The sequence below is a fragment of the Hibiscus syriacus genome, unplaced genomic scaffold (assembly GCF_006381635.1).
Source record: "Hibiscus syriacus cultivar Baekdansim isolate YM2019G1 unplaced genomic scaffold, ASM638163v2 tig00002799_pilon, whole genome shotgun sequence".
Classification (NCBI taxonomy): domain Eukaryota; kingdom Viridiplantae; phylum Streptophyta; class Magnoliopsida; order Malvales; family Malvaceae; genus Hibiscus; species Hibiscus syriacus.
The window spans coordinates 1711907-1739761 of record NW_024061945.1 but is presented as its reverse complement, the minus strand read 5'-3'; the positions used below and the strand labels follow the sequence as shown (position 1 = coordinate 1739761).

Here is a 27855-nt window from a genome sequence, read left to right as displayed (position 1 = left end):
GCATTCGGTTTATCCGATGATTTCAAGGACAAGTTTTTTCCACAGCAGCTGAAACCACAGATAAGAATCCGACTGGTTCTTGATTTTCTATTTAGTTTAGTTTGAGATTAGGTTCGAAGCTTTTTGTTTTATTTTCAATGCTTGGTTTGTTCTGTTGAATACAGAGGCCGTTAAAGAACTCTACGATAACATGCTTCAATCCGTAAATGTTAAAAGAATGATGCTTCCAAATGCTTCTCTATGGTCAATGATTGGTAACTGGCTAACTGCAAAAATCATGAAGATATTAATCTTCTCAAATAGAAAATTGATGTACAGCTAAAATCACAAAAAATACTAAATGGGGAAAAAGTTGGTTTGTGAGCTTCAAGCAGGCGATCACATCTACTGCAAAAGAAGGGGAGGCCTCTATGATCACCATGGTTTGCTTCTCTTCCTTCTCATATAATTTTTATTCATATATATATATATATATAATCGGATAAATAATAATATACGGTTAAAATTACATATTTGTTTTTTTTTTCTTTAGTAGACATCTTTTTATTTTATAATATTAATCTCATTCGTCTAGTTTTGCTCATCCAATAATCTTAAAAAAATATAAAATTAAAAATTTTATAATTATGAATGAATTATGTCTTTCTTTTTATTAAGATACGTCTAGTATGTTATTATTAAAGCATATGTAGACCAAGATATTATAGCAGGACCACGTTAAATAACCTCTCTATATCTAATTGGAGGTAAAAGAGCAAAAATACGTGGAAATGCCATTTTTAAGGGCAGAATATCAGTCCAAAGATCCTCCCAAAAATCAATTGAACATCCATCCCCTACTTCGCACCTTATATTTCGAGTGTAAGGGTCTTTTATATGTATATATATGTTAGGGTCTACTTACATCCAGTGTAATAAAAGTCATAAAAAGGTGTAAAACTAATAGAATTTTACGCAATGTAATTTTTGTATTTTTTTTTTGGACTATTGGATTGAGGGAAATCAACCACTGAGATTAATTTTTTATTTTTTTTCCGTGAATATCTTATCATTTTTATTGAATCTTAACATTTATGTGAGCTTTTTAATTTTGATATTCTGAAGGCAAAAACAATGTTACGTTCATGTTCCTTTGATTCAAGTGAATCATTTTACCATATCTATCTCACGTTTTAAAAATAATATCTTAACTAGTGTATAACTACATTTTAAACCTATAATTTTTGGATGTTTTCAATTGAGTCCTCAGGAATCTATGTGGGTGACAATATGGTGATTCATCTGGCTGGAAAGGCAAAGAAGATTCAACCGTATACATGCAAGGAATGCATAAACAAGGGGGTTATCAATGGCGAAATAGCAAAAATCTGCATTTATTGCTTCCTTGCTGGCAAAAAGCTTAAGGTCTATGAGTATGGCGTTTCCTATTTCAAACACAAATTCAAGAAGAACGGTACGTGCTGCATACGCGCTGCCAGGCCGCCACACGAAGTCCTCGCCTCCGCCGCCCATTTGCTCGAACACGGTGGCTTTGGCAGCTACAACCTCTTATCGAACAACTGCGAGGACTTCGCCGTGCATTGCAAGACGGGCTTTGCCGAAAGTAAACAGATCATGGGCCATATTAAACGACTGACGTTTATATTTCCGGTTGTCGGTGCGATTGCTACTGTTCCTCTTGCAGCGGCTTATGCCGTGAGCAAAGGGATCACCGCCTCCAAAAGGCATCACAGCTTAACTTAAATGCATCGGCGGTCCTTATACTACTACAAATTTAAACTTCATACGTTGTTGTGACTTCGATTTCTCGTATTACTTTTGTTTACAGCAAATAAACGGTTACATATTTTTAATTTATTAAAAAAGGTAAATTATACCATTTCTCATTGAGCTTTACTCTTTCTTTTATTTTACATACTATACTTTCACTTTTTTTAATTTACTCAGTGAACTTTCAAATTACTCCTATTTTGACCACTTTTATTTTATTATTATTTTTATATGATGTGGAATTTATTATTATTGTTTTCATATGGTGACATTTAATAAAAAATAGTTTAAAACTATAAAATAAAAATAAAGGTGGTCAGACACCATCGTCGCTCACCGTCGACCGTCGTAGATGGTGGCCGTTCATTTTCAAATTTTATGGCTCGCTTCGTCTCGACACCCTGAGTTCGATTATGACCTCTATTTTATCGAAACATGCTCTGAAGTCCACGAATTGGAGAGAGAAACTGAGGAAGCTGAATTTTTTCAGTCGAGATTCATTGGTTTTGGGACATTTTTGGATAAAACAACCGCCAAATTCGTACTCAGGGGGTTGAGGTGAATCGACCCATGAAATTTGATATATAACAACCACCATATATGGTGGTCGATAGCGGACGACAGTGGTGTTCGACCACCTTCTAGCTTTATTTTATATTTTAAATTATGTTTATATTAAATAGTAATCAAAATGTCACATCATACAAAAATACTAATAAAATAATTCAGAGTGATCAAAATAGGAGGAGTTCGAAAGTTTAATGAGTAAATTAGAAAATTTAAAAGTAGAGTAAGTAAAGTATAGTGAGGAAGGGTATATTTAAAAAAATCAAACATTTAGTATATGATATCAAACATGTTAGAATAGCCTGCAATAATGGAATCATGACCAACACTTTTGCTTTCTTCTTCCATTAACAAACTTATGTTTTCATCGATTTTGCTCGTTTTCTAAGTGTGATTAATTATTATTGATGTTTCCACTTGAAATCTTATTTGAAAGTAATTGTCGAGTTATAAGGAAACCTCATAGTCCTCTTAAAATTTCTAGAAAAATAAAGCCCGAAAATATATGCATGTATCGATATTGATCATTCGGTTTCGATGCTGGTCCTTTAGTATCGGTATCTCCCCTTGAGTATCGATACAAATTTTAGGTTCGATATTTTTGAAAATACGCCCAATATTGATACTCTTATGGGGAGTATTGATACTTCTACCCTGAGTATCGATACTCTCATAAGTACCGATACCATTGGCTTCGATGTTTTTAAAAATATTCTAGTATCGATACTTACCCTTGGGGTATCGATATATTGGACCCTGGATCGATACTCCTTTAATGAGTATTGATATTGCTTTTAAAACTTAAACAATTTCAGGTTGATTTAAAGAATAATATCAGTACTGTTCTTATTGTATAAATATCCTCGCTCGAGATGGTCCTATTTGCTCACTCAATTTTACTTACATTACTACTTTGAGGTTCCCAATTGTTATTAGTTTCTTATGTGATCAATAAGGGCTATAAATAAGGCTTTAAAACACATGAAAAAACACACAAATCATGAAATATATTGTGGAAACGATCATCAAGGTTTAAACTCAACTCATATGATATCTTGCATTTCTATTAACTCATTAAAGGTATGAAGGAGTTGTGAGTGTGTTACCTGATTTCCCTTGCTGTTAAAGCCTCTCCCGAATCAACTAGTAGTCACTTTTTCTTTCCCCTTTGCTTTGGAACTCTCTCTTACCTATTTCACTAAACAAGGTAGAAAAATAGATTACTAACTCAACTAGGTTTTGTATACAATTTAAATACACTCTCTAAAACTCAAATCTACCCAAAATGAGCTAGCATCCATAAATTCTTATAACCCTCTCAAAAACTCATTTTGGTTTCCATGACTTAAAACTTGAGAAATGGAGCTTGAATTGAAGCTAGGAGAATGATGATTTATAATCTCACCTTAGTTAAGCCAAACTAGATTTGAAATGCTTGATATCTTGGTTTTAGAAAGGAAGAGGAAGAGAAAAAGATGAAAGGAAGAAGAAGAAAGTTTGGTGAATGATGATTGGAGTAGTTCACGTAAACACCATAAAGTAAGGGGTTTTCAGCTTTGAAAACATCTCACACCTTTAGTCCCTCTACTTTCCATTTTCATAACAGACCCAACAATCTTTAAAAATTCTCTTGGGCCCAACACAAGGCCAATTGCTACTAAACTTCCAAGCTATTTTAATAGGTTTGTTGTGTTCAAATTATAGGTTTCGGGTTGACCCAAAGTACTAACCCGAGATTCGGGGCGTTACAAGATCAAATATCTGATCAACTGAAAAAATTTTATTGTCTAAAATAATTTTGTTCATTCACAACCAACTGGCCCATATAAATCAGAACATGATGTCTAACTTATCATAGTGATTAATTTCTATTAACTCGAACAATCCAATAGAAAGTTGTTAAGGGGGGGTGCATTGACTACTAAAATTTTTACTGGAAGCTTGAAAATATAAAAATATTTAAATATTAATTTTAGGGTTGTTCAACTTCTAGATTAAGTTTATGTTAACTACATCATCTATTACACTAAGGATTTCTTCAATCGAATTTTAATTTTATATTTTTTATGCCATTAGATGAGTAAAAATAAAAGTATGAGCCCATCAAAAATAAATAAAAGTATGAGAATAATAATAAGATATTTAGTTAAAAATAAAAAATAATCTTAATTGTCTATTTTCATTTCTCCAACAATTTTAGAAATATATATTTTACGCAAATGATCCTAACTCATGTATATTATTTTGCTAATTTGTCTATTTTTTTCCAGTTTCATCTAGAAACATCTAGATTCAAGTGAATCATTTTACCATCTCTATCTCACGTTATGTGAACACAATAAACTTTCACATTTGAGCTTTTTAATTTGATATACTGAAAGCAAAAACAATGTTATAATTCATGTTCCTTTGATTCTTTATTTATTTTCTAAAAAATTATCCATGTTTGATATTAAAATAAAAACAAATTACAACAAGAAAAAAAATTTAAATATAAGATTCAAATAAATTATAAAAACATAATTAATTAAAGTTGAATTATATATTAATTATTTTTTGGTATTAAATCTTTTTTTCCCTGAATCATATACGTGCGGAAACAAGTTCCCACTTGGGGAAATCTACGCGTTAGACAACACTAATTGGTTGACTCTGATGATAAAGATTGGATTTTTGTAAAATTCTTCATCCCTTTCAAAACTCTTCTCTTTTAATGACGCGTATTTAATTTTTTTTAAATATATAATATATAGATTTATACAATTTTTTTTATTCAATGGCATGTGTTTTATTTAACTTTAAATTAAAATAAATAGATTATTTAAAATAAATTTTTCTTTAAAATAAAATTTTCAAAACGTGTATATCAAATAATAATCCTAAATCCAATACAAATTCTATTTTTTTATTAGTCTATTATAAAACAAGAAAAATAAAAGATTTTGGTTCTTGTCAAATGTTGTAAGAATTATCTTGTCTTCAGACGTGAAGTTTGAATACTTGCGTACTTGTAAGATGTGTACATATTATTAATGATTAAAAATATTAAAATTATTTATACTATCATGTAATTATTATAGAGTATTAAAAGTATCCGAAAGACATCCCATTACAAGACCGATGGTTGACTGAAGAAAATAATAATGAAAATTGCAAAAGTGGAAGTAATTTCCTTGCAAAAATCATTTGGGGGGGACCAAATTAGAAGATTCAAAATAAACGGAGGCTAATGTTTATTGGCAATTCTTTCCACAACTTAATTTCTTGGTAAATTCCATTTTGTAAATCACACGTTTCACAAGGACTATAAATAGAAAATAGTTGTATAGCTAAAATCACAAAAAATACTAAATGGGGAAAAAGTTGATTTGTGAGCTTCTCTTCCTTCTCATATATTTTTTATTCATATATATATAATCGGAGTGATCAAAATAGTAGCAGTTCAAAAGTTTAATGAGTAAATTATAAAAATTAAAAGTAGAGTAAATAAAGTATAGTGAGGAAGGGTATATTTAAAAAAAATAAAACATTTAGTATATGATATCAAACATGTTAGAAGAGTCTGCAATAATAGAATCATGACCAACACTTTTACATACAATTTAAAAACTCGAAAAACTCAACAAGGTAGAAAAATAAATTACTAACTCAACTGAGTGTTGTATACAATTTAAATACACTCTCTAAACTCAAATCTACCCAAAATGAGTTAGAATCCATAAATTCTTATAACCCTCTCAATAACCCATTTTGGTTTCCATGACTAAAAACTTGAGAAATGAAGCTTGAATTCAAGCTAGGAGAATGAGGGTTTATAATCTCACCTTAGTTAAGCCAAACTAGATTTGAAATGCTTGATATCTTGGTTTTGGAAAGGAAGAGGAAGAGAAAAAGATGAAATGAAGAAGAAGAAAGTTTGGTGAATGATGATTGGAGTAGTTCACGTAAACACCATAAAGTAACGGGGTTTCAGCTTTGAAAACATCTCACACCTTTAGTCCCTCTACTTTCCATTTCATAACAGACCCAACAATCTTTAAAAATTCTCTTGGGCCCAACTCAAGGCCAATTGCTACTAAACTTCCAAGCTATTTTAATAGGTCTGTTGTGTTCAAATTATAGGTTTCGGGTTGACCCAAATTATTAATTCAAGAGGGGCGTTACAAGATCAAACATCTGATCAACTGAAAACTTTTTATTATCTAAAATAATTTCGTTCATTCACAACCAATTGGCCCATATAAATCAGAACATGATGTCTAACTTATCATAGTGATTAATTTCTATTAACTCGAACAATCCAATAGAAAGTTGTTAAGAGGGGGTGCATTGACTACTAAACTTTTTACTGGAAGCTTGAAAACATAAAAATATTTAAGTATTAATTTTAGGGTTGTTCGACTTCTAGACTAAGTTTATGTTAACCACATCATCTATTACACTAAGGATTTCTTCAATCGAATTTTAATTTTATATTTTTTATGTCATTAGATGAGTAAAAATAAAAGTATGAGCCCATCAAAAATAAATAAAAGTATGAGAATAATAAGAAGATATTTAGTGAAAAATAAAAAATAATCTTAATTGTCTATTTTCATTTCTCCAACAATTTTAGAAATTTATATTATATGCAAATGATCCTAACTCATGTATATTATTTTGCTAATTTGTCTATTATTTTCCAGTTTCATCTAGAAACATCTAGATTCAAGTGAATCATTTTACCATACCTATCTCACGTTATGTGAACACAATAAACTTTCATATGTGAGCTTTTTAACTTGATATTCTGAAGGCAAAAACAATGTTACGTTCATGTTCCTTTGATTCAAGTGAATCATTTTACCATATCTATCTCACGTTTTAAAAATAATATCTTAACTAGATTATAACTACATTTTAAACCTACAATTTTTAGATGTTTTCAATTGAGTCCTCAGGAATCTATGTGGGTGACAATATGGTGATTCATCTGGCTGGAAAGGCAAAGAAGATTCAACCGTATACATGCGAGGAATACATAAACAAGGGGGTTATCAATGGCGAAATAGCAAAAATCTGCATTTATTGCTTCATTGCTGTCAAAAAGCTTAAGGTCTCTGAGTATGGCGTTTCCTATTTCAATCACAAATTCAAAAAGAACGGTACGTGCTGCATACGCGCCGCCAGGCCACCACACGAAGTCCTCGCCTCCGCCGCCCATTTGCTCGAACACGGCGGCTTTGGCAGCTACAACCTCTTATCGAACAACTGCGAGGACTTCGCCGTGCATTGCAAGACGGGCTTTGCCTTAAGTAAACAGATCATGGGCCATATTGAACGACCGACGTTTATATTTCCGGTTGTCGATGCGATTGCTACTGTTCCTCTTGCGACGGCTTATGCCGTGAGTAAAGGGATCACCGCCTCCAAAAGGCATCGCAGCTTACTTAAATGCACCGGCGGTCCTTATACTACTTCAAATTTAAGATTCATACGTTGTTGTTGTGACTTCGATTTCTCCTATTACTTTTGTTTTCAACAAATAAACGGTTACATATTTTCAATTTATTAAAAAAAGTAATTTATATCATTCCTCACTAAGCTTTACTCTCTCTTCTATTTTACATACTATACTTTCAATTATTTTTAATTTACTCATTGAACTTTCAAATTACTCATATTTTGATCACTTTTAATTATTTATTATTATTTTCATATGATGTAACATTTATTATTATTATTATAATATGGTGGCATTTAATATAAAAATAATTTAAAATAAAAAATAAAAATAAAAGGTGGTCGGACGCCATCGTCGCTCACTGTCGACCGTCATAAATGGTGGCCGTTCATTTTCAAATTTTATGGGTTGCTTCGTCTCGACACCCTGAGTTCGATTCTGACCTCTATTTTGTCGAAACATACTCTGAAGTCCACAAATTGGAGAGCAAAACTGAGGAAGCTGAAATGTTTCAATCGAAATTCATTGGTTTTGAGATATTTTTGGATGAAACAACGTCCAAATTTAGACTCAAGGTTTGAGGTGAATCGACCCATGAAATTTGAGATCTAACAACCACCATATACGATGGTCGATAGAGGACGACGGTGGTGTTCGACCACCTTCTGGCTTTATTTTATATTTTAAATTATGTTTATATTAAGTAGAAATAAATAAATGTCACATAATACAAAATACTAATAAAATAATTCAGAGTGATCAAAATAGGAGTAGTTCAAAAGTTTAATGAGTAAATTAGAAAAATTAAAACTAGAGTAAGTAAAGTACAGTGAGGAAGGGTATATTTAAAAAAAATAAAACATTTAGTATATGATATCAAACATGTTAGAATAGTCTGCAATAATGGAATCATGGCCAACATTTTTGCTTTCTTCTTCCATTAACAAGCTTATGTTTTCATCGGTTTTGCTCGTTTTCTTTACGAGTTTCTTTGATTCGATGCTTTCAATCATGCCATTTCTGCCTTCTTCTTTCGTTATCAAGTTTGTGTTTTCATAGAAAAATTGTTAGATGAATCCGGTTCACCATGTCATCTATGGTCCCAACTAATAACATTGTTCCGTCTTATTTTTTTCCAACGTGAATCTTCACCTCTTTCCTATGTAAATAAGAGGTTGACAATTATTTTAAAATTAATGGATGTGATTCACTGAGACCATAGATAGCATGGTGAGCCAAGTCCATGAAATAATTTTTCGTTTTCATCGATTTTGCTCGTTTCTTCAATAGGTCTCTTGGATTCTATGATTTCAACCATGCGATTTCCATGAACACTAGAATCTTCATCGACTTTTTTGCCTTCTCCTTTCGTTAATGAGATTGTGTTATCATCGGTTTCACTAGTTTCTTCAATAGATTTCTTCAATTCTATGCTTTTAACCATGTCCTTTCCATCAACATTATATATAATCTTGATCGATATGTTGACCTCCTCCTTTAGTTGACAAGCCTGTGTTTTCATCGGTTTCGCTTGTTTCCTCAATAGGTTTCTTCGATTCTATGATTTCAACCATGTCCTTCTCATCAACACTAGAATCTTGATCGATGTTTTCGCTTCCTCCTTTCGCTAACGAGCTTCTGTTTCCATCGGTTTCACTCGCCATTCGAATAGGTCTCTTCGATTCTATGACTTCAACCCTGTCATTTCCATCGAGATCGACATCTTTGCTTTCTCCTTTCGTAATTAAGCTTGTGTTTTCATCGGTTTCGTTTGTTTCTTCAATAGGTCTCTTTGATTCTATGTTTTCATCGGTTTCGTTAGGGTGGATGCAGACCCTTAGGGTGTGTTTGGTTCATGGAATGTAACATTACCTCCGAGAATAAGATTACCGGAATGTTACATTACCTTACACATTACTGGGAATGTTAAATTATTGTGTTTGGTTTGTTTGACATGAATGTATGATTACAATGTTTGTTTAAACGAATAAAAGATTACTAGAATGCATATTTTATTAAATTGTCCTTATGATATTTTTTTAACAAGTTGAATTCCAAATATTCAAATGAAAATATTTATATAAAAATTCATAGAAAATATATTATTGTATTATTTTCAATTTATATATATTTTTTATTAAATTTTAAATTCATAAAATTTATATAATTTTTTTTACAAAATTTAAAAGATAAATGTGTAGATTAAAAGAGTAAATATAACTTATATTCTTTTAATCTTAATTAATATTTAAAAAATTATGATAATAAATAAATAAATAAAATTCCCGTTGGGAATATTTTTGAAATAAAATTATGCTAATAAATTTATGTTAATATACTATAGCTTTTGAAATAAAAGTAAGGGTATTTTTGAAATAAATCTTTTAGAACAAAGACATTTTAGTCCAAGTTGTAGGAAAATAAAAAATATCTAAGCCCACTATGGGATTAAGATTCTCGGTAATATTTGAAAAAAAAAAAGTTACTATTGGTCATATTTTATTATCCCTATTAGGAATATTGTCTATCCAAACATGAGAATCACAAGTAGGAAAAAAATATTCCCACCGGTAATGTTAAAATCCTCCATCCAAACACCTCCTTAGGGTATATTATAATTTTAATAAATTAAGAGTTTTGTGTTCGTACAACTATAACGAAGATCTATACCTTTGCGGCTAATATAATCAATTTTTTTTTTTTTTATTATTATTATTATTATTATTATTATTATTATTATTATTATTATTATTATTATTATTATTATTATTATTATCATTGCTCATAACATTTTTCGTTTAGAATTTTTACCGAAATTTATATATTTTTTATTTGCGATCTCTAGGGCAATATATGCCACGATCAAAAAATAGAGAAATTAAATTGATTCAAAGTACTCTTGGCATACAAGTGATAATGGAAGACAACTTTAAGAGATAAAATGTCTGAATTATGATATAATAAATTTTAAATGTAAAAAAATAAAAGTATTAAAATTATAATTAAATAATATTTATGGAAACTCTTTTTATGTTAAAATAATAAGATATTGACACTACCAATCACTTTTAAATAAAATATAAAAATAAAATTGAATCATATTAATAGAAAATGTTGAAAATACTATAAAAATTAAGGGTACTTTAAGTATTTAGTACCTAAACCATCAGTTTTGGTTTATTATAATACATGAACTTTTAATTTTTTTCAAAGTTATATCTAATTTTTAGTTTTTATTTCATTTTAGTACCACGTTAAAAACTTAACGTTAAGTTTTGAAAAAAATTTAAAGTTTAGATACTAAGACAGACCAACACTGATAGTTTAGGCACTAAACACGTTAAGTTTTTAACGATGAGATACTAAAATGAAACAAAAACTAAACATTAAGTATGATTTTAAAATATTGAAAGTTTAAGCATTAAACAGATCACAACTGATAGTTTAGATACTAAATGCGTAATTTACCATAAAATCAAAGGTAGTCCATGGAAGAAACATGGGCTGCTACTTCACGTAAGTAAATCCTTCCTCCTTCCCTCTCCTAAAACCCTGATCAGCCACAGTGACAAAAAGGAAAATTCCAGCGAGTTTTCGTATATAAACCCGCCGAGTTAACCCGTTTGGTCCCCTGACTCATCTACCACTCAATCCCTAACTCGAAGAAAAGAAGAAGATGCAAGTGATTTCGAACGCTCGCAATCTCGCTAGGGTTTTAGGAGCTCGGACAGTTCTTTTCATTTCAAATCAACGTTTCTCCTCGTCTTTGATTCAATCTCATAGATCTTTTCTTCAATGCCAACTTTACGGTGAGGCTTCCTCAGGTACCGTAAATTTTTCTTTTTTTAGTTACTTTGTTCTGTTACTAAAAGAAATTAGGAAAGGATTTAGTGTACCGTACTTCTCTGTTTAATTCAATACTAATTGTTTAGATTATTAGCTAAGAAGTAGAAAGAAAAAAGCTCTAGTTCTTTTCATAGAAATAAGAAAATCAAATCGATTGTGTGTATATTGATTTAGCTAATTTTACAGGGATGTGTGGAAGCTGTTATTATCTGATGCCACTGCATTCGGTTTATCCGATGATTTCAAGGACAAGTTTTTCCACAGAAGCTGGAACCACAGATAACAATCCGACTGGTACTTGATTTTCTCTTTAGTTTAGTTTGAGATTAGGTTCGAAGCTTTTTGTTTTATTTTCAATGCTTGGTTTGTGTTGTTGAATACAGAGGCCGTTAAAGAACTCTACGATAACATGCTTCAATCCGTAAATGTTAAAAGAACGATGCCTCCAAATGCTTCTCTATGGTCAATGATTGGTAACTGCAAAAATCATGGAGATATTAAGCTTCTCTTTGATGTTCTCCAGAATCTCCGAAGATTTGTATGTTCCTTAACTTTACCATCTTGTATCCTTAGCTTGAAGCATTTGTCATTTATAGATGTATTCTCTGGTTTTTACTTTCAGCGGTTATCGAATCTACACATTCATTCCAATTTTAATTGCAATCTCTGTCAAGAAGTTGCCAGGGCTTGTGCTCTTGTGGGAGCAATTGATTTTGGTACGTGCCTTATTGTTACTCATATCCTTAGCGCATTTACTTCAGTTCAGTTATGAGTTTTTCATACTACTGTATCAAACTCTGGCATGTTCAATTTTTTTCAAAGTTTTTCTATGAGTTTGGAAAGTTCTTGGATGGATATATATATATGCATATCCATGTTGGATATACTTCGGACACGGGTAATCCAAGAAAACTGAAGAGTCAGAACAACAATGTTAAGCAGTTGGTTTTTCCTGCTATTTAGTTTTCTTTTTTTATAGGCTCCGGACAATATCATTTGGTTTGACACTGCTAGTTCTTTATTACCGGTTTGCAGAAATTTATTTGTTATTTAAAAGATTTGCGAGTACCATCTGATATATGTAATGTAATTATATCAATATGATTTGGCTTGATAACTTTTGCAGGAAAGAAAGCTTTGTGTCTACACAATGTGTACGGACTGACTCCTAGTATTGCATCTGCGCATCATTTATTGGTATAACTGTCTCATCAATCAAGTTGTTCAATTCTGATTTGTTTTTCTTTTCTTCGTTTTTGAACATTTAATTCATTGTTGGAGTGCAGTCTTATGCTAAGGTTCATAATGATGCTAAACTCATGGTGGAGGTGATGCGGCTTTTGAAAAGGAATAACTTACCTTTACAAGCTGGGACTGCAGATATCGTTTTCAGGTGAATTGATCTTTAGTTATGGCACATGTTTCTCTTTCTCTTTGCTAAATGCCCTAACAGCTCCAGTCTTAAGAACATAGTTTTCCTTTTCAGAATAAATTTTGATGTTAATATGAAATGATTGACGAACATGAAAGGATTATTGTCTATGAAATATATAATTCAATTCACATTGGATTCTTGTTCAACTTTCTCTCCTCAGGACACTTAACACAATCAAATCCTAGATGTTTGAATGTGATATGTATAAATGACCTGCTATCCCTGACTAACTTTCTAAAATGTTCTATTTTATTCCATTACCTGCCGAAACTTAACAGATTGGTCTATGTCGATTTTCTTTTTGGTAGAAGGGATATGGAATGTTGTTCACTTCGTGCTTCCTTTAAGTTGACTTCAACTAATTTGGATTAAACATTGCAGCATTTGTTCCAATACAAATATTTGGGAGTTGATCTCTAAGTACTCGAAGAGGTTTATCAAGGCTAGTGTTAAACTACGACAGACTACATTTGACGCATGGATGGAATTTGCTGCTCGTAGAGGTCTCTAATCTCCATGTTTTTTAGTTCCTTTCTTTTGTATATCTTCAGATTTTCCCTGTGATTTACATCTTTTAACTCTCTTTCAAGTGGTGGTGGTAGTTTGTAATATTATGTTCTGTTTGTGTGACCTACGCAAAGCTACTCGGTTTACAAGATATACATATTTGATAGTCTTCATCCTTGAATTTCTACTCTAGGGTCGGGAAATTAGGAGAACCGAGAGAGGGAAAGAAAGCGCAGACTACTTCCAGACTTACCCTAATACTTGGAATTGATGTATCGTTTCTTGTTATAGGAGACACTGACTCGCTATGGAATATCGAGAAATTGAGATCCGAGACAATGAAGCAGCACTCTCTCACCACTGGTTTTGCATGCGCCAAGGTAATTTTCTTTCTATGGCTGAATATGAAATTTTATTTCGGTACACGATCATTTGATCACCATTTATTTATCTTTAATATTTCTTCATTTTCAGGGTTTACTACTAGAACGCAAGCCCGAGGATGCTGCAGCTCTTATTCAGGTCCTTAATGGGGTAAATCCAATATCATATCAATTTGTGCCTTGTTATATTTTGTAATCTAGGTTATCCTCCTATTGATTACTCTATGTTTTTCGCTCTCGAGTGTGAGTGTTGAACGCATTCTAGTCTACAATGTCCACGAGATTAAACTTTAACTCTATCTGTTCCAGACTCTATCCGATGCAAAGAAGCCGGGTATCACGGTTGAAGTTGAAAAGTTGGTAAATGAATGGCCATCAGAAGTTCTCAAGCATCAAAAAGAGGAAGATAGGAAGGTATACTACTTACATGATCATTTTTCCTCCCTAAATGCATGAACCATGTTGTTTCTTTTGGCATCATGCATAAACTATCTAAAGCCTAATCGCCGTTTGTCATTGAATCAATCGGCCAGGCATTGGCGGCTGCTTTGAAATCTGATATTTCTACCATGGTTGCTAGTCTACTAAACATTGGCTTGGCAAGGAGCGTAAATATGGAAGACTTGACGAAGAAAGAAATTCTATCGTAGGACGGAAGATCGGACCTGAAAATCCGAACTCCGGCACCTTGTTTCAACAGAGCTTCCTTCAACAATGGTGGACATTTATGAGAATTGTTTTCACAAAGTAAGCTAAGCACTTTCCTTTTATTAATTTAAAGATTAATTAAACCCCTTTTTCTTTCTCTTTTTAAATTATAAAATAAGTGTTCTTAAACTTTTAAGATTGATAAATTATGTTCTAATTAGGAATTATTTTTTATGATCTCTGTCATTCCCGTTATTATTACTAGTATGGTATGTCAAATTATGATTTGTATCCCTCTACTACTTTACTAAATTTTTAAATTTTGAGATTTAGCTATATATTTTTTAATTTAATAATAACTGATAATTTTATTGAATAAAGAAAAATAAAATAAAAATGAGATAATATTAAATTTTACTTAAAAAAAATAAAAATACGTATTATATTATAATTGTCTTTTTTACACAAAAAATATTGATCAAGTAATATAAAATAATATAATTAAAATCCAAATACAATAAAGCTTAAAAAGAAAAAAAATAATATTTTGATAAGAATAATACCTTTCTGAATAAATATGATTAGTTGAAATTCTATTATCATCGAAGAATTTGTTATTGTTTTATTAACTAATTTTTATTTATTTATTTAGAGTGCTTGTAAATGATAGTATTGTTTTGAAGATTTTTAATTTTTTAATAATGAATGCTCATAAAAATAACAACCATTATCAATATGGGTTGGTTCAAGTGGTAAACAATTTGATATTGTTTAAGTAAGGTCTTGAGTTCTAGTCCTTGTCTATGCAGAAAATCTCTGTTGGAAGATTCACCTACTAAAACTAGGTGTATGACGCGAGTAGTTCTAGATTAATCAAGACGAAGTCTCATAATCAAGAGGGTAACCAAAAAATAATAATTTATTTAACCATTGAAGTAACTTGGCTTGGGCTTATTAACTACTTCTGTCTTATTGAAATAGTCTATTATTGACTTTTTGTCATTTTTTTAAATTTTTGACTAATTATTATTTAAAATTTATAATTAATAAAAATATGTAAAAATATATTTTAAAAAATTTTAATCAAATAGTTTTCAAATATATATTTTATAAAATTTAATTATTTAAAATAATCAATGTCAAAGTTTAAAAACTAACTTTTTAAAAGTTAATAAGAGACAGTCTTTATAAGACGGAGTGAATAAAATTTTACGTTACATGTATAACTTTCTTTAACATAATATCTGACTATCACATTAATAAGATATAAATTATTCAAGTTTTCCTTAAAAGAGGAATCCTATTCAAACTAATTCGAATTAAGAAAGGATTAAGATACTTATCATATCACTTTCAAGAAGATTAAATACTTAGATTGCAATTTCAAGCTCTCTCTTGTACTACAATCATCAATAAAAAAAATAATGAAAAGAATATTAATTAAAATATAATTAAATTAAACACCTAATTGATTATCAACAAAAAAAATCAAGGTAATAAAAGAAAGGGGGAAAAGAAAAATAAGACTTTCAATTGAATGGTAGGTATTCATTAATTATCACCTAAAACCTTATTTAAGAACAAGGCTGCTGATTTTTCATTTATTTTTATACTATTCTTTTTAATCTACTTTTTTCATCTTAGAATATACATATTTGAAAATTTCAGTTTTCTTTTATAATTTTATGTACTTGATTTAATTATAAGTTAATCTAAATTATAAATTATTATAATTTATATATTTAATTCACGAATCAATTAATTTTAATGATTAAATTTTTTTATTATTATATAGAATTTTGAGTTTGAGATTCCATAAAAATATTTGAGTTATTATAGTTAAATAATTCAAAAAATTAAACAATTATTATTTTATATTTATTGTATAATAAAAAAATTAATAATTATCTATAAAAATAAGCAACATAGTGTGCGTATGTGTATATGTATACATACACGTGTGTGTGAAAGGGAGAATTTGATTTCATCCATAGTGTGAAAGGATATGAATTAATTGGCTTTTGAATGTCTATAAGTATCTAAGTTGTGGATAATTTATAGTAGACTGTCTTAATTTAATTGATATGCAAATTATTAGAATTTAATAAATTTTAATTTCATTCAATTCTATAAGATTATTTTTAAAAAAAAAATAAATTTAAAATTAGGTTAATGCGACACTCGGGATAAGAAATCTCTGATCTGAAAAAAGAATATAATTATCTTTTATTTTTAGAGATAATTATTATAGTGTTACTCTATATATTTTTTTAAAAAAATTAGCTTTATATTTTACTGAAAAAAATGAGTTTTTTTTATATTTGTATTAAGTAAGATTTTCACTCTAGAAACCGAGTTAGGTGAAACCTCTTTAAATACAAGTCGTATCGAGTTTTGGATGGATGAGATATGCTTTTTGAGTCGAATGAAACTCTTTTAGACATGAATCATGGTCATGTTTTAGACTAATAGGAATAGGATATACTTCTTGAATCGTCTCAAATTGGTCCAAAACTCGATTTAATCTAACCTACGACTATTCTTAATTGATATTGTTGTCATACTAATTTTAAAAACATAAGTTTGGAAATGTTTAAAATATATAATTTCTTTCAATTACGAATTTAAATAGATTAGGGGTAATTTATCGGTCGATCAAACCTAAACAACATTAAATGAATAAAGAAATGAGATTAAATTGGTTTATAAAAATGGTTTCAGCATTTGAACGCAATCTCAGTCGTGCAAACTAAACTTTCCCGTGCTGTCAAAGTCAATGGTTTGATGATAGGCAGCAGCCAACTTGTACCGGCGAAGAAATTACACAAAATATGAACAAATATAATATTCACAAATTCTGTGTTGAACTATATTTTGATATAACAATTAAGGTAAAATATTTTTGGACTTGAATTGAATTTATTCAAAGTTTTCAAAAACAATTCAAAGTCCTCTTAACTTGGAATTGAGCACAAAGCGTTTTTCTGGATAACTAGTACCGATATTGTTCTTACAGTATCGATACCTAATGAACAATACCGATACTGTTCATATGGTACCGATACCAAAGGTAAGGGAAGTATTGATACTCACTAGGTAGTATCGATACTACCAGCATTGCTTAAATTTCAGAATGCAAAAATGGTACCGATACCCAAAGGGGTACCAATATTACTATACATAGTAGTATCGATACCATTAGGCCCCAAACGGCTAGTAATGGCTAGTTGATTTAGATATAACAAAGGTAGTACCGATACTCCCTTTAGGAGTACCGATACCATATGTTATGAGAAGCTTTATTTTGCATGAAAATTGATCCCCAACGGCTCCAAAACACTCCCAAAGGCTAGAAATGACCACAACAACATTCCAACATATAAATACAAGTTGAGGACACTTGAAGAAGAGTTAGAAACATCTATCCAAACAATCAAATACAAGAGAAGAGTTTTTCATTCTTATTTTCATTTCTCTTGTAAATATTGTGTTTGTGTGAGCTAAATTCTTGTAAACACCCTACCTTTGAGAGGTTTATTTGTTTACTTCTTTTTACCTTTTGTAAAGGGGTTTTGGTTCTATCTTAGCCAATTCAAAAGATAGAGAGTTGTAAATGTTATATCTTGATCCTTTAAAAAGAAAGAACAAATTAGTGGATTTGTTAGAAAATCCTAAGTGAGGAGCTTATGTAGTGGATGTAGACTTGGTTAATAAGTCGAACCACTATAAATCCTTGTGTCAATTGTCTTTTCTTTTTATCTCCTTATTCTCTAAACTCATTTTTATCTATTCACCCCCTTTGCAACTCTTTCGGCTGTTCAAATTAAGCCTCTTCAAATCCTAACAATTGGTATCAGAACTTGGCTCATTAGAAGGTTTAACTACCTTGAGACGATCCTCGAAGAAGCTCTTCCGATTCCTGACACAACTGACAAAAAAATGGCTTCAACCTCCGGTGCCTACTATATTGAAGATTCACAACCGTTCAACAAGCCACCCTACTTCAATGGAGAATATTATTCCTATTGGAATAATAGGATGATGCTCTTCATTCAAGCCAACGATCTAGGAGCTTGGAACTCTATCATGAAAGGTCATACAATTCCAACCGGTGAGATAGACGATTGGAGTGATGGAGAGAAGAAGAATTTCCAACTCAATGCTAAGGTCGTGAACATTCTCTTTTGTACATTAGGCCCAGATGAATATGGAATAGTCTCATCTTGTTCCAATGCCAATGAGATATGGGATAAGCTCCAAGTCACTCATGAAGGAACCGATGAAGTGAGGGAAACCAAGATAAGTCTTCTCAATCATAGGTACGAGAATTTCAGGATGAAACCCGATAAAGACATCAAAGCTATAACGGATAGATTTTTCATGATTGTCAACGGTCTCAAGGGATTTGGAGAAGTAATCTCTAATGAGAAGCTTGTGAGGGAGATGATCTACTCTCTTCCAAAGTCTTAGCAATCGAAGAAGAAGACTATTATCAAAGCTAGAGACCTAAAGTCTCTCACTCTCGACGAGTTATTTGGTTCTCTTCTCACTCATGAGTTGATGGTGAAGGAAGATGAAGAGAAGCAAAACAAGAAGAAGAATGAGGTATGCATTGCCTTCAAGTCCACCAATGAGAGTTATCAAGATTCAAGTGAAGAGGTGGATGAAGACGATGAAGAAGAAGAGATGGCCAAGCTCTTCAAAAAGTTCAAGAGATTCATGTCTTCCAAGGAAGTGAAGCATGAATCAACCAAGAATAAGGGTCCCCCGGTGTGCTTCAATTGTCAAAGAACGAGGCATGTCAAGTAGCCAACCTATGTCTCCTAAAGAAGAAGGGATAATCAAAGAAAAAGGCATTTGTGGCAGCTTAGAGTGATGAAGATGACTCCAATGATGAAGGTGAAGTAGCCAACCTATGTCTCATTGCCATTGAAGGATATTCAATGGTATCTTCTAACTCAAATGATTTAAATTCACATTCTTTTGATGAGTTATAAGATGCTTATAATGAGTTGTATTTGGAATTTGAGACCATAAATTCCAAATATAAGAAATTAATTTCAAAACTTAAAGTTGAAAATGATTTGATTTTGAAAACCAAAGTTGATTTTGAAAATCAAAATGAAGAAAAATAATTTAGAAATTTCAAAAATCAAAATCAATGATTTAGAAAAAGAAAATTTTGATTTGAAAGTTAAGCTTGAGAGCTTAACAAAAGAAAAAGAATTAATTTCTAAAAACAACTCATTATGTTTAAAAATGGAAAACTGCTCACATTGTCATTTTTATGGTCATTTGGAACATACTTGTCCCATAAAGAAACTAAAATCTTTTAAAATTAGACAAGTATGGGTTCCTAAGTGAACAAGGGGCATTGAAACTAACGTCCAAGGATCCAAAGGAATTTGGATACCAAAATCCAAATAAATGTCTCTTGTAGGTGTGTGGGAGCAATGGTGATGAAAATGAAGAAATTGAGATGCTCTACCCACACTTGAAAATGAATGGGTAACCTCTAAGCTTAATGCTTTTGATTTTGATTATTTGGTTGCTCATTTAGTTTTAAGCATACATGAGTTTCGATCTTAAATAATGTTTTTTTCCATCTCATGTATGTTGAAAACGTTTTATGATGAAGATTTTAAATTTTTAATGATTTTTCATAATTTTTAGTTCATCATAATGAATTTTAGTTAAAATTGATTTTCAATGAAAATGTCATCTCTCTAACAATTGATATCAACTTTTCAAAGCTTTGTTTTTATAAATTTTAAATTTTTGACCTAAATTTAAATGTTTTAAATGTTAAATATATCTCTGAAACAATTGATATCAAATTCTTCAAATGCATAACATTTTTGAAAGCTTTATGCACATATACTTAATTTCAATTATTGGTATTGCATAAAGTATTTTAGACTTCGATATATTGAATTTCATGTGCTACTAACATGTTTGTTACTCTTTGTTGAAATTCAATTTTGTTCAAGTGTCAAGATTTTAAAGCTAATTTTTGTTTGGAATGCACTTTTTGAGGGGGAGCTTTTGATTTTTCAAATGATTTTATTATAAAATTTAACACTTACTCTCCAAAGTTATTTTAGAACTTTAAAGTTGAATTATTTTTATATAACAAAAAGGGGGGAGAAGTATGGGTGATAACTCCATAAAAAGACTCTATTTCTAGTCTTTTTACTTAAGTTATTGCTCGTCTAAATAAAGTATACACAACATATTAGTTGCATTTAGGTTATATTTGTTTGTCGTGGATAAGTGTTGTTTAGGCAACATTTATTTGGATTGACTGATGCTGCCGAGGAGAAAGGGCCTGTGTGGATTATGTATGTGCAAAAAATTAGCTAAGGAATAACATTTCAGTCGCGACAAAGTATTTCGCAAGAGCCAGTGGAATGGGGAATATAAAGACAGCGAGGAGCAAAATTATCTCATCAAGGCAAGGTTTATCTTGCAAGTCTGAAGCAGATATAACGAATTGCCTATGTCACATGCCAGCTGTATGACTACCCTCACGTGCAAGCAAGCCCTCAAGATTCTGACAACAACTAGCCGACTTTCCTTTTTTAGCCCGGACAAGAAAATAACGGATATTTAGGGAATCTTCACTTATACGGAACCCTAGGATATTTCCCTTTAAATACCCAGCCACAGCCGCTAAACAACGAAGGTAAGGAAGTAAGAAGAGTTTTAACTGAAGCGTGAGCAAGCAACTGTAGTACTTCTCCACTGTTTTCCAACTGACCGTTCTTATTGTCCTCCATAGCTAGGCTATAGCAGAGCGTCAGTCAGGCCTCGAGAGAGGATGGCCGCCAGGGCAGGCACAGTGTTGATCAGAGATATCACGACAGAGCCCCTGGTTTTGGGAGTCGTTCTTCATTTGTTCTTAATTTCTTTACTTTGTTTGGGGTTGTAGTAAAACGATGATACTTTGGTTGACTTTTTGACAACACCATGAACTGCTTTACTTGGTGTTAATCTTTGTTTTGTTGAAACAATTACTTTATGTTTTATGAATGATGAATTATGATTTTGCTCATGTCTGTTTTGTTCATTGTTTAAATAATTTTCCTTAACACTGTAAGAGCTTCAAGAGACTGCCTGAGGTCTAGGTGAAACACGTCTTGACAATGTAAGAGCTTCGAGAGAGTTTCGTTTGTCTAGATATTAATTCTTAGATTCGAGAGAATTAAGATAGATCTACATGAACAATGGAATTGATCTGGGATGATGATGTTTTAACTTGTCTACCTTAGAGATAAGGAGAGGGTTTCAATCGACTAAAAGGGATAGACACCATAGTAGGATAGACAACGATTATAGTTCACGTTGAGAGGTATTGCTACAACAACAGTCTGACAAACCAAGGGTTGTAGTTAACGCTGAGTATTATTATCATAACAACCATATAAGAAAACTCAGTAATCCTGTCGGACAGCTTAAGCATATCATAACAATTCATTCTAGACTTAGAATAATTACTTTCCATAACAAAAGATTAGCATGAGTGCTCCATGAAAAGTCTGAATATGTGAGGTTGTTTTGAATATATTTAAATCAACGCTTGTCTTTGCCTTATTTATTCGATAGTTTTTCATATTTATTTAGCCTCGACTAAACTTTTCTGCAACCATACTTTATAATATTTTCTTGCTTTATTTTATTACTAACAATTTTCTAGTTTGACAAGACTTCAGGAATTAGCTTGTGACAACTAGTTTTGGTTGTGGTGAAACTTAAAAAGAACCGACCAATTCCTGAGGAGACGATAACTCACTTACCCTTTATTACTTGATTCGATTGTGTATACTTGCACATAATTGCTTGCCTTAATATATACATTTCCAAGTGATCAATGGATTTGCAAAATTCAATTTCTTAATGAAAAAGGGGGAGCTGAACATTTTCACATATTTCCAAACAATTGATATCTTTTTCATTAAATATTTTACTAAAAGGGAGTTTTGCCAAAAAATATTTTTCAAATGTTTTGTTATATCAAAAATGGGGAGATTGTTGAACTATATTTTGATATAACAATTAAGGCAAAATGTTTTTGGACTTGAATTGAATTTATTCAAAGCTTTCAAAAATAATTCAAATCCTCTTATCTTGAAAATTGAGCACAAAACATTTTTCTGGACAAGTAGTACCGATATTGTTCTTACAGTATTGATACCTAATGAACAATATCGATACTGTTCATATGGTACCGATATCAAAGGTAAGGAAAGTATCGATACTCACTAGGTAGTAGCGATATTACCAGCATTACTCAAATTCTAAAATGCAAAAAATGGTATCGATACCCAAAGGGGTACCAATACTACTCTACATAGTAATATCGATACTATAGGCATAATATCGATACCATTAGGCCCCAAACGGCTAGTAATAGCTATTTGATTTAAATATAACAAAGGTAGTATCGGTACTCCCTTTAGGAGTATTGATACCCTATGTTCTGGGCAGCTTTATTTTGCACGAAATTTGATCCCCAACGGCTCCAAAACACTCCCAACGGCTAGAAACGACCACAACAACAATCCAACATATAAATACAAGTTGAGGACACTTGAAGAAGGGTTAGAAACACCTATCCAAGCAATCAAACACAAGAGAAGAGTTTTTCATTCTTATTTTTATTTCTCTTGTAAATATTGTGTTTGTGTGAGCTGAATTCTTATAAACACCCTACCTTTGAGAGGTTTATTTGTTTACTTCTTTTTACCTTTTGTAAAGGGGTTTTGGTTCTATCTTAGCCAATTCAAAAGATATGGAGTTGTAAAGGTTATCTCTTGATCCTTTAAAAAGAAAGAACAAATTAGTGGATTTTTTTAGAAAATCCTAAGTGAGGAGGTAGTGGATGTAGACTTGGTTGATAAGTCGAACCACTATAAATCCTTGTGTCAATTGTCTTATCTTTTTATCTCCTTACTCCCTAAACTCATTTTTATTTATTCACCCCCTTTGCAACTCTCTCGTTTGTTCAAATTGAGCCTCTTCAAATCCTAACATTCTGCCTATGATCTACCTTTTGATCTTTTTCCCCAATCATGTATAAATTTATACCAATGATATATTTTTGGGTGAATTACGTATTTAGTATTTAAACTATCAATTTTTACTCATTTTAGTTCCTAAACTTTTAGATTTTTCATAATCAAACCTAAAGTATAATTTTTGTTTCATTTTAGTACCACGTCGTTAAAAAACTTTGTTTTTGTTTCATTTCAGTGTCCCGTTCAAAATTTAAAGTTAAGTTTTGAAAAAAAATGAAAGTTTAGGAACTAAAACGGGCAAACTGATAGTTTAAGTACTAAATACGTTAAGTTTTTAATGTTGGGTACTAAAATGAAATGAAAACCAAATATTAGGTATGATTTTAAAAAATAAAAGTTTAAGAAGTAAAACAGACTAAAACTGATAATTTAGGTACAAAATGCATAGTTCACCCTTTATTTTTTATGAGTAATTGTGTATCATTAAAACTAATTATTATTTTTTAAAATCTTGACATTTCAATTAAATTATTTGGACAATATAATTATCTTTAAAAAATTTGTAAATAAGAATTTACTTTTATAATTAAATTTAAAGTAAAAAGTTATAATAAATTGCACAAGTTACTATTGAACTTTAGGTGATGTATTACTTATTTCACTGAACTTTTATTTTCTTTAATTATAGCACTAAATTTTAATTTTTGATTTCAATTATATCACTGAGTCGTTAAATTTTAAAGGAACGATGACGTAGACGGATCTTCTCATAACTATGATGATATGAACAAAATCATGAAATAACATCGTTTTGGTGTGACTATTGGTGTCCAGAACAAAGTCGTTTTAGACATTGAATTTTAAGATATATTGAATTTATCATTAAAAAAATTTAGTTTTTTGACACTAAACTTTTTCGGTCACCATTGTCAACTAACCATCGTCCAACAGCGGTCGTCTTTTATAACAAGTATCAAAATGTATGTATTTCACTTCTTTTTCTTATTATAAGATTGGTTTTCACAAAATACACTCAAAATTGACGAGAATCCATTTAAAAGTTTAACGTGCTAATAATTTGATCTCCTTTGATGGCCATTCGATGACACTATTTTTAATGTATGTTGTTCATCTTTTTGAAATAATATTTCTCACCGTTCAAACTTTCAGACAAATACCCCGAATTCTTTAAATCATCTTATAGTCCAGTGCCTAAAATGATGTCATTTTATGCATCAATAATCGCGTCACCAATCCATTTGAATTTTAACGGCTTAGTAGCATAATTAAAAACAAAACTAAAATTTAGTATTATGATTAGAAAAAATGAAAGTTTAATAATAAATAAGGGAAAATGTATCGTTTATACCACTAAAATTTAGACGTTGTATCGTTTATACCACTGAACTTTCAATTTTATCAATTATAGCATTAAACTTTAATTTTTCGTTTCAATTATACCAATGGACCGTTAAATCGCTAACAATCATATAAAAAATGATGTTGTTTTGGTAAGGTGTCTACATCGGTAGCCGTGAGTCACGTTGGTAGTCATCAGTCACATCATCATGTCGTTAACAATTTAACGATTTAGTGGTATAATTAAAACAAAATCAAAGTTTAATGCTATAATTAACAAAATTAAAAGTACAGTGATATAAACGATACAACACCTAAAGTCCGGTGGTATCCGAATAGTCCTTCAAGTTATGCAAATGCAGACAAATACAATGACAAAACAACGTTGAATAAATTAATCATCCACAAAGCATTTGCAGTGAGAAAACGAAGGAAAATCCAGCCGAACAGCTAACATGCTGTTCAAATATTCAACCCTCCAAATCATAAATCAATTTTTATTTGCGTGCAGGCAATTACAACCATTTTCTTCTTTCTTTTTCCTCAAATTTCATATATAAATATCATATCTTCATCTGTTTTCGTCAACCCCTCCCTCCATTTGCCGACTTTCTGGGAAGTTAAAGAAATGGAATCCACAGATAAACACACCACCGCCTCGACACCGGCATCCGAAGCGGCGCCTCTGCAGCCAGTGGCGGACGCCGCCAGGTATTCTCCTCTCGACGTTGTGCTTAGGGTGTTGTTGTTTGCCGCCTCCTTGAGTGCTGTGGTGGTGATGGTTACCAGCAAGCAATCGGAGATGGTTCCGGTGCCAGGCTTACCGCCTAATATTCGGGTGCCTTTCTCAGCCAAGTTCAACCATTCACCTGCCTTCATGTAAGTCTAATTTATGAATCGAGCTGAATAATAACTGAATATTTGATTAAGTTGAGTAGAGTTAAAAAATGTAAATTATATCTTTAATCTTTTATTTTTTTTTAAAAATTATATCTAACTTTTATTTTTGTTTCATTTAATATTCATTGTTAAAATTTTAACGTATTTAGTATCTAAATTATTAGTTTTTTTGTCTATTTTAATACTTAAACTTTCAACTTTTTTTAAAAAAAAACTTTACGTTAAGTTTTTAACAGGTATTGAAATGAAACAAAAACTACATGTTATGTATAATTTTGAAAAAAAATAAAAGTTTGGTTATTAAAACAGACAAAAACTACTAGTTTTGGTACTAAACGTGTAGTTTACCCAAAACTTGAAGTAATTAAATTTCATTTAAAAAAATTTCAGTCGAATAAAATTGTTTAAATTTAATTATTAATATTTATAATGTTACCATATTAATAGATTTCAATTTAAATGGTTTTCTATAACCATATATGGTATACATTTTCTCATATTTTTCAAATGCAATATACATATTTTTTTCATATTTGTTCATCTATATATAACTCGAACTTAAAACCTAATCCACTTACTAAAAAATTTGAGTTATTGAAAGTCCTATTTTATAATTTAAATTTTATTTTAAAATTTTGAATCGAATTTATAAAATCAGAAATTGAGTCGAATTGAATCAAATTTTTAACTCCAATCAAGAAAATTGATTTTTTTAGAATCAAATTTTGCTTACCTCTGCTCATATTCAAGTTTAATTATATATAATATACAATAATATTAGATTATGGGATGTCTCAGGTACGATAGTCTTAATATACAGTTAAGAAAAGACGTTACCGTAAATGTTAATATTTTTTTAATATTTCCGGTAAAGCGCTACCTAAAACATTATTTTTTTCTACCGGAAATGTTAATATTGGGTTCTACCGAAAATTAGTTAGCGAAATTAACATTTCCGGTTAAAAAATATTGTTTTAGGTAGCGCTTTACCAGAAATGTTAAAAAAATTATTAACATTTTCGATAAAATATTTCCTTAGCCGTATATTAAAAACTGTCGTACATCAGAACTACCCTTGGATTGCTGATATTGAATAATAATAATAATAATGTTTGTGCAGATACTTTGTAGCAGCATTATCGCTAACGGGCTTATACAGCATTATTACGACTGTGGCATCTATTTTGGCCTCTCGCAAGACCAAATCCATCTTGCTCCTCTTTGCATTATTGGACGTGGTAAGCTCACAGAGTTTTAATCAAAATTTACATATATATGTAATATTCAGTTAGTTCGATTCTAAAATTTCGATACAAAAAAGTTGATCGAACTAAAAACATTGAAAAAGAAGATAATCGAATTAACTGCATATGCCAAGTTTAATCCGGTTGAATCGATTAAATCGGTTCGATAGTTTGTTTTCGATTCTGATCATATGATGCAGGTGTTTGTGGGGATCGTTGCCTCGGCCACAGGCGCGGCCGGAGCTGTCGCCTACATCGGATTAAGAGGTAACAACCACGTCCGGTGGAACAAGATCTGCAACACTTTCGACACGTTCTGCCGGAACATCGGGAGCGCGGTGGCGCTCTCGTTGTTCGCCGCCATCTTGCTGGTGCTGCTCAGTATGACCTCAACCTCCACACTTTACAGAAAGATTCGTTGATCTTCACTGTGTCTGAATTTCAACAATGTTTGAGAATGTTGGTTTTTACTGTGTGCGCGTGTTCATCTTTTGAACCACGTAGGAATTCAAAATGGACTAGAAATTTCAAGTCAATTTTATTGACATGAAATATACAATAAGATAAATTAATTAAAATGATTTAATGAGCCATGCAATATCCATCAAGGGTTTGTTGTTGTTTTTTTTTCTAACGAAGTGTATTGTATTGTATTCGACTGCATACACATACAAAACAAAACCAAAAACAAAAATTAAGGCCTCGTTATAAAACCTTCTTATATTGATCAAAGGTT

General features: G+C 31.0%; 3 protein-coding genes across 3 annotated transcripts; all 3 read left to right on the top strand.

The window, feature by feature from the left end:
• The first annotated feature begins 340 nt into the window (after nucleotides 1-340).
• Nucleotides 341-7648, top strand: LOC120151286. The gene is made up of 3 exons (XM_039163797.1): nucleotides 341-422; nucleotides 1250-1453; nucleotides 7478-7648. Exons 1-3 carry the CDS (start codon nucleotides 341-343, stop codon nucleotides 7633-7635), a joined length of 444 nt encoding a protein of 147 aa, XP_039019728.1. The 3' UTR covers nucleotides 7636-7648.
• On the top strand, nucleotides 345-14634 carry LOC120151594. Its single transcript, XM_039163993.1, has 14 exons — nucleotides 345-351; nucleotides 2560-2564; nucleotides 4242-4246; nucleotides 11454-11604; nucleotides 11813-11920; nucleotides 12010-12164; nucleotides 12249-12342; nucleotides 12753-12823; nucleotides 12913-13019; nucleotides 13443-13564; nucleotides 13860-13948; nucleotides 14043-14102; nucleotides 14261-14365; nucleotides 14485-14634. The coding sequence occupies exons 4-14, from the start codon at nucleotides 11457-11459 to the stop codon at nucleotides 14599-14601; spliced, it is 1176 nt and encodes a 391-aa protein (XP_039019924.1). The 5' UTR covers nucleotides 345-351; nucleotides 2560-2564; nucleotides 4242-4246; nucleotides 11454-11456; the 3' UTR covers nucleotides 14602-14634.
• A 10942-nt stretch (nucleotides 14635-25576) lies between these two features.
• On the top strand, nucleotides 25577-27556 carry LOC120151605 (CASP-like protein 1D1). The gene is made up of 3 exons (XM_039164002.1): nucleotides 25577-25854; nucleotides 26996-27113; nucleotides 27320-27556. The coding sequence occupies exons 1-3, from the start codon at nucleotides 25604-25606 to the stop codon at nucleotides 27539-27541; spliced, it is 591 nt and encodes a 196-aa protein (XP_039019933.1). The 5' UTR covers nucleotides 25577-25603; the 3' UTR covers nucleotides 27542-27556.
• The last annotated feature ends 299 nt before the right edge of the window (nucleotides 27557-27855 follow it).

What these genes read in the sequence shown, in the direction of transcription:
- LOC120151286 (XM_039163797.1), top strand. Translation starts at nt 341, where the DNA reads ATGGGGAAAAAGTTGGTTTGTGAGCTTCAAGCAGGCGATCACATCTAC. An exon ending in AGGCCTCTATGATCACCATG is followed by an intron (nt 423 to 1,249) that starts GTTTGCTTCTCT and finishes TTGAGTCCTCAG; the next exon opens with GAATCTATGTGGGTGACAAT. An exon ending in ACACAAATTCAAGAAGAACG is followed by an intron (nt 1,454 to 7,477) that starts GTACGTGCTGCA and finishes AAATTCAAAAAG; the next exon opens with AACGGTACGTGCTGCATACG.
- LOC120151605 (XM_039164002.1), top strand. Translation starts at nt 25,604, where the DNA reads ATGGAATCCACAGATAAACACACCACCGCCTCGACACCGGCATCCGAA. An exon ending in AACCATTCACCTGCCTTCAT is followed by an intron (nt 25,855 to 26,995) that starts GTAAGTCTAATT and finishes ATGTTTGTGCAG; the next exon opens with ATACTTTGTAGCAGCATTAT. An exon ending in TCTTTGCATTATTGGACGTG is followed by an intron (nt 27,114 to 27,319) that starts GTAAGCTCACAG and finishes CATATGATGCAG; the next exon opens with GTGTTTGTGGGGATCGTTGC.
- LOC120151594 (XM_039163993.1), top strand. Translation starts at nt 11,457, where the DNA reads ATGCAAGTGATTTCGAACGCTCGCAATCTCGCTAGGGTTTTAGGAGCT. An exon ending in CACAGATAACAATCCGACTG is followed by an intron (nt 11,921 to 12,009) that starts GTACTTGATTTT and finishes TGTTGAATACAG; the next exon opens with AGGCCGTTAAAGAACTCTAC. An exon ending in CTGGTTTTGCATGCGCCAAG is followed by an intron (nt 13,949 to 14,042) that starts GTAATTTTCTTT and finishes CTTCATTTTCAG; the next exon opens with GGTTTACTACTAGAACGCAA.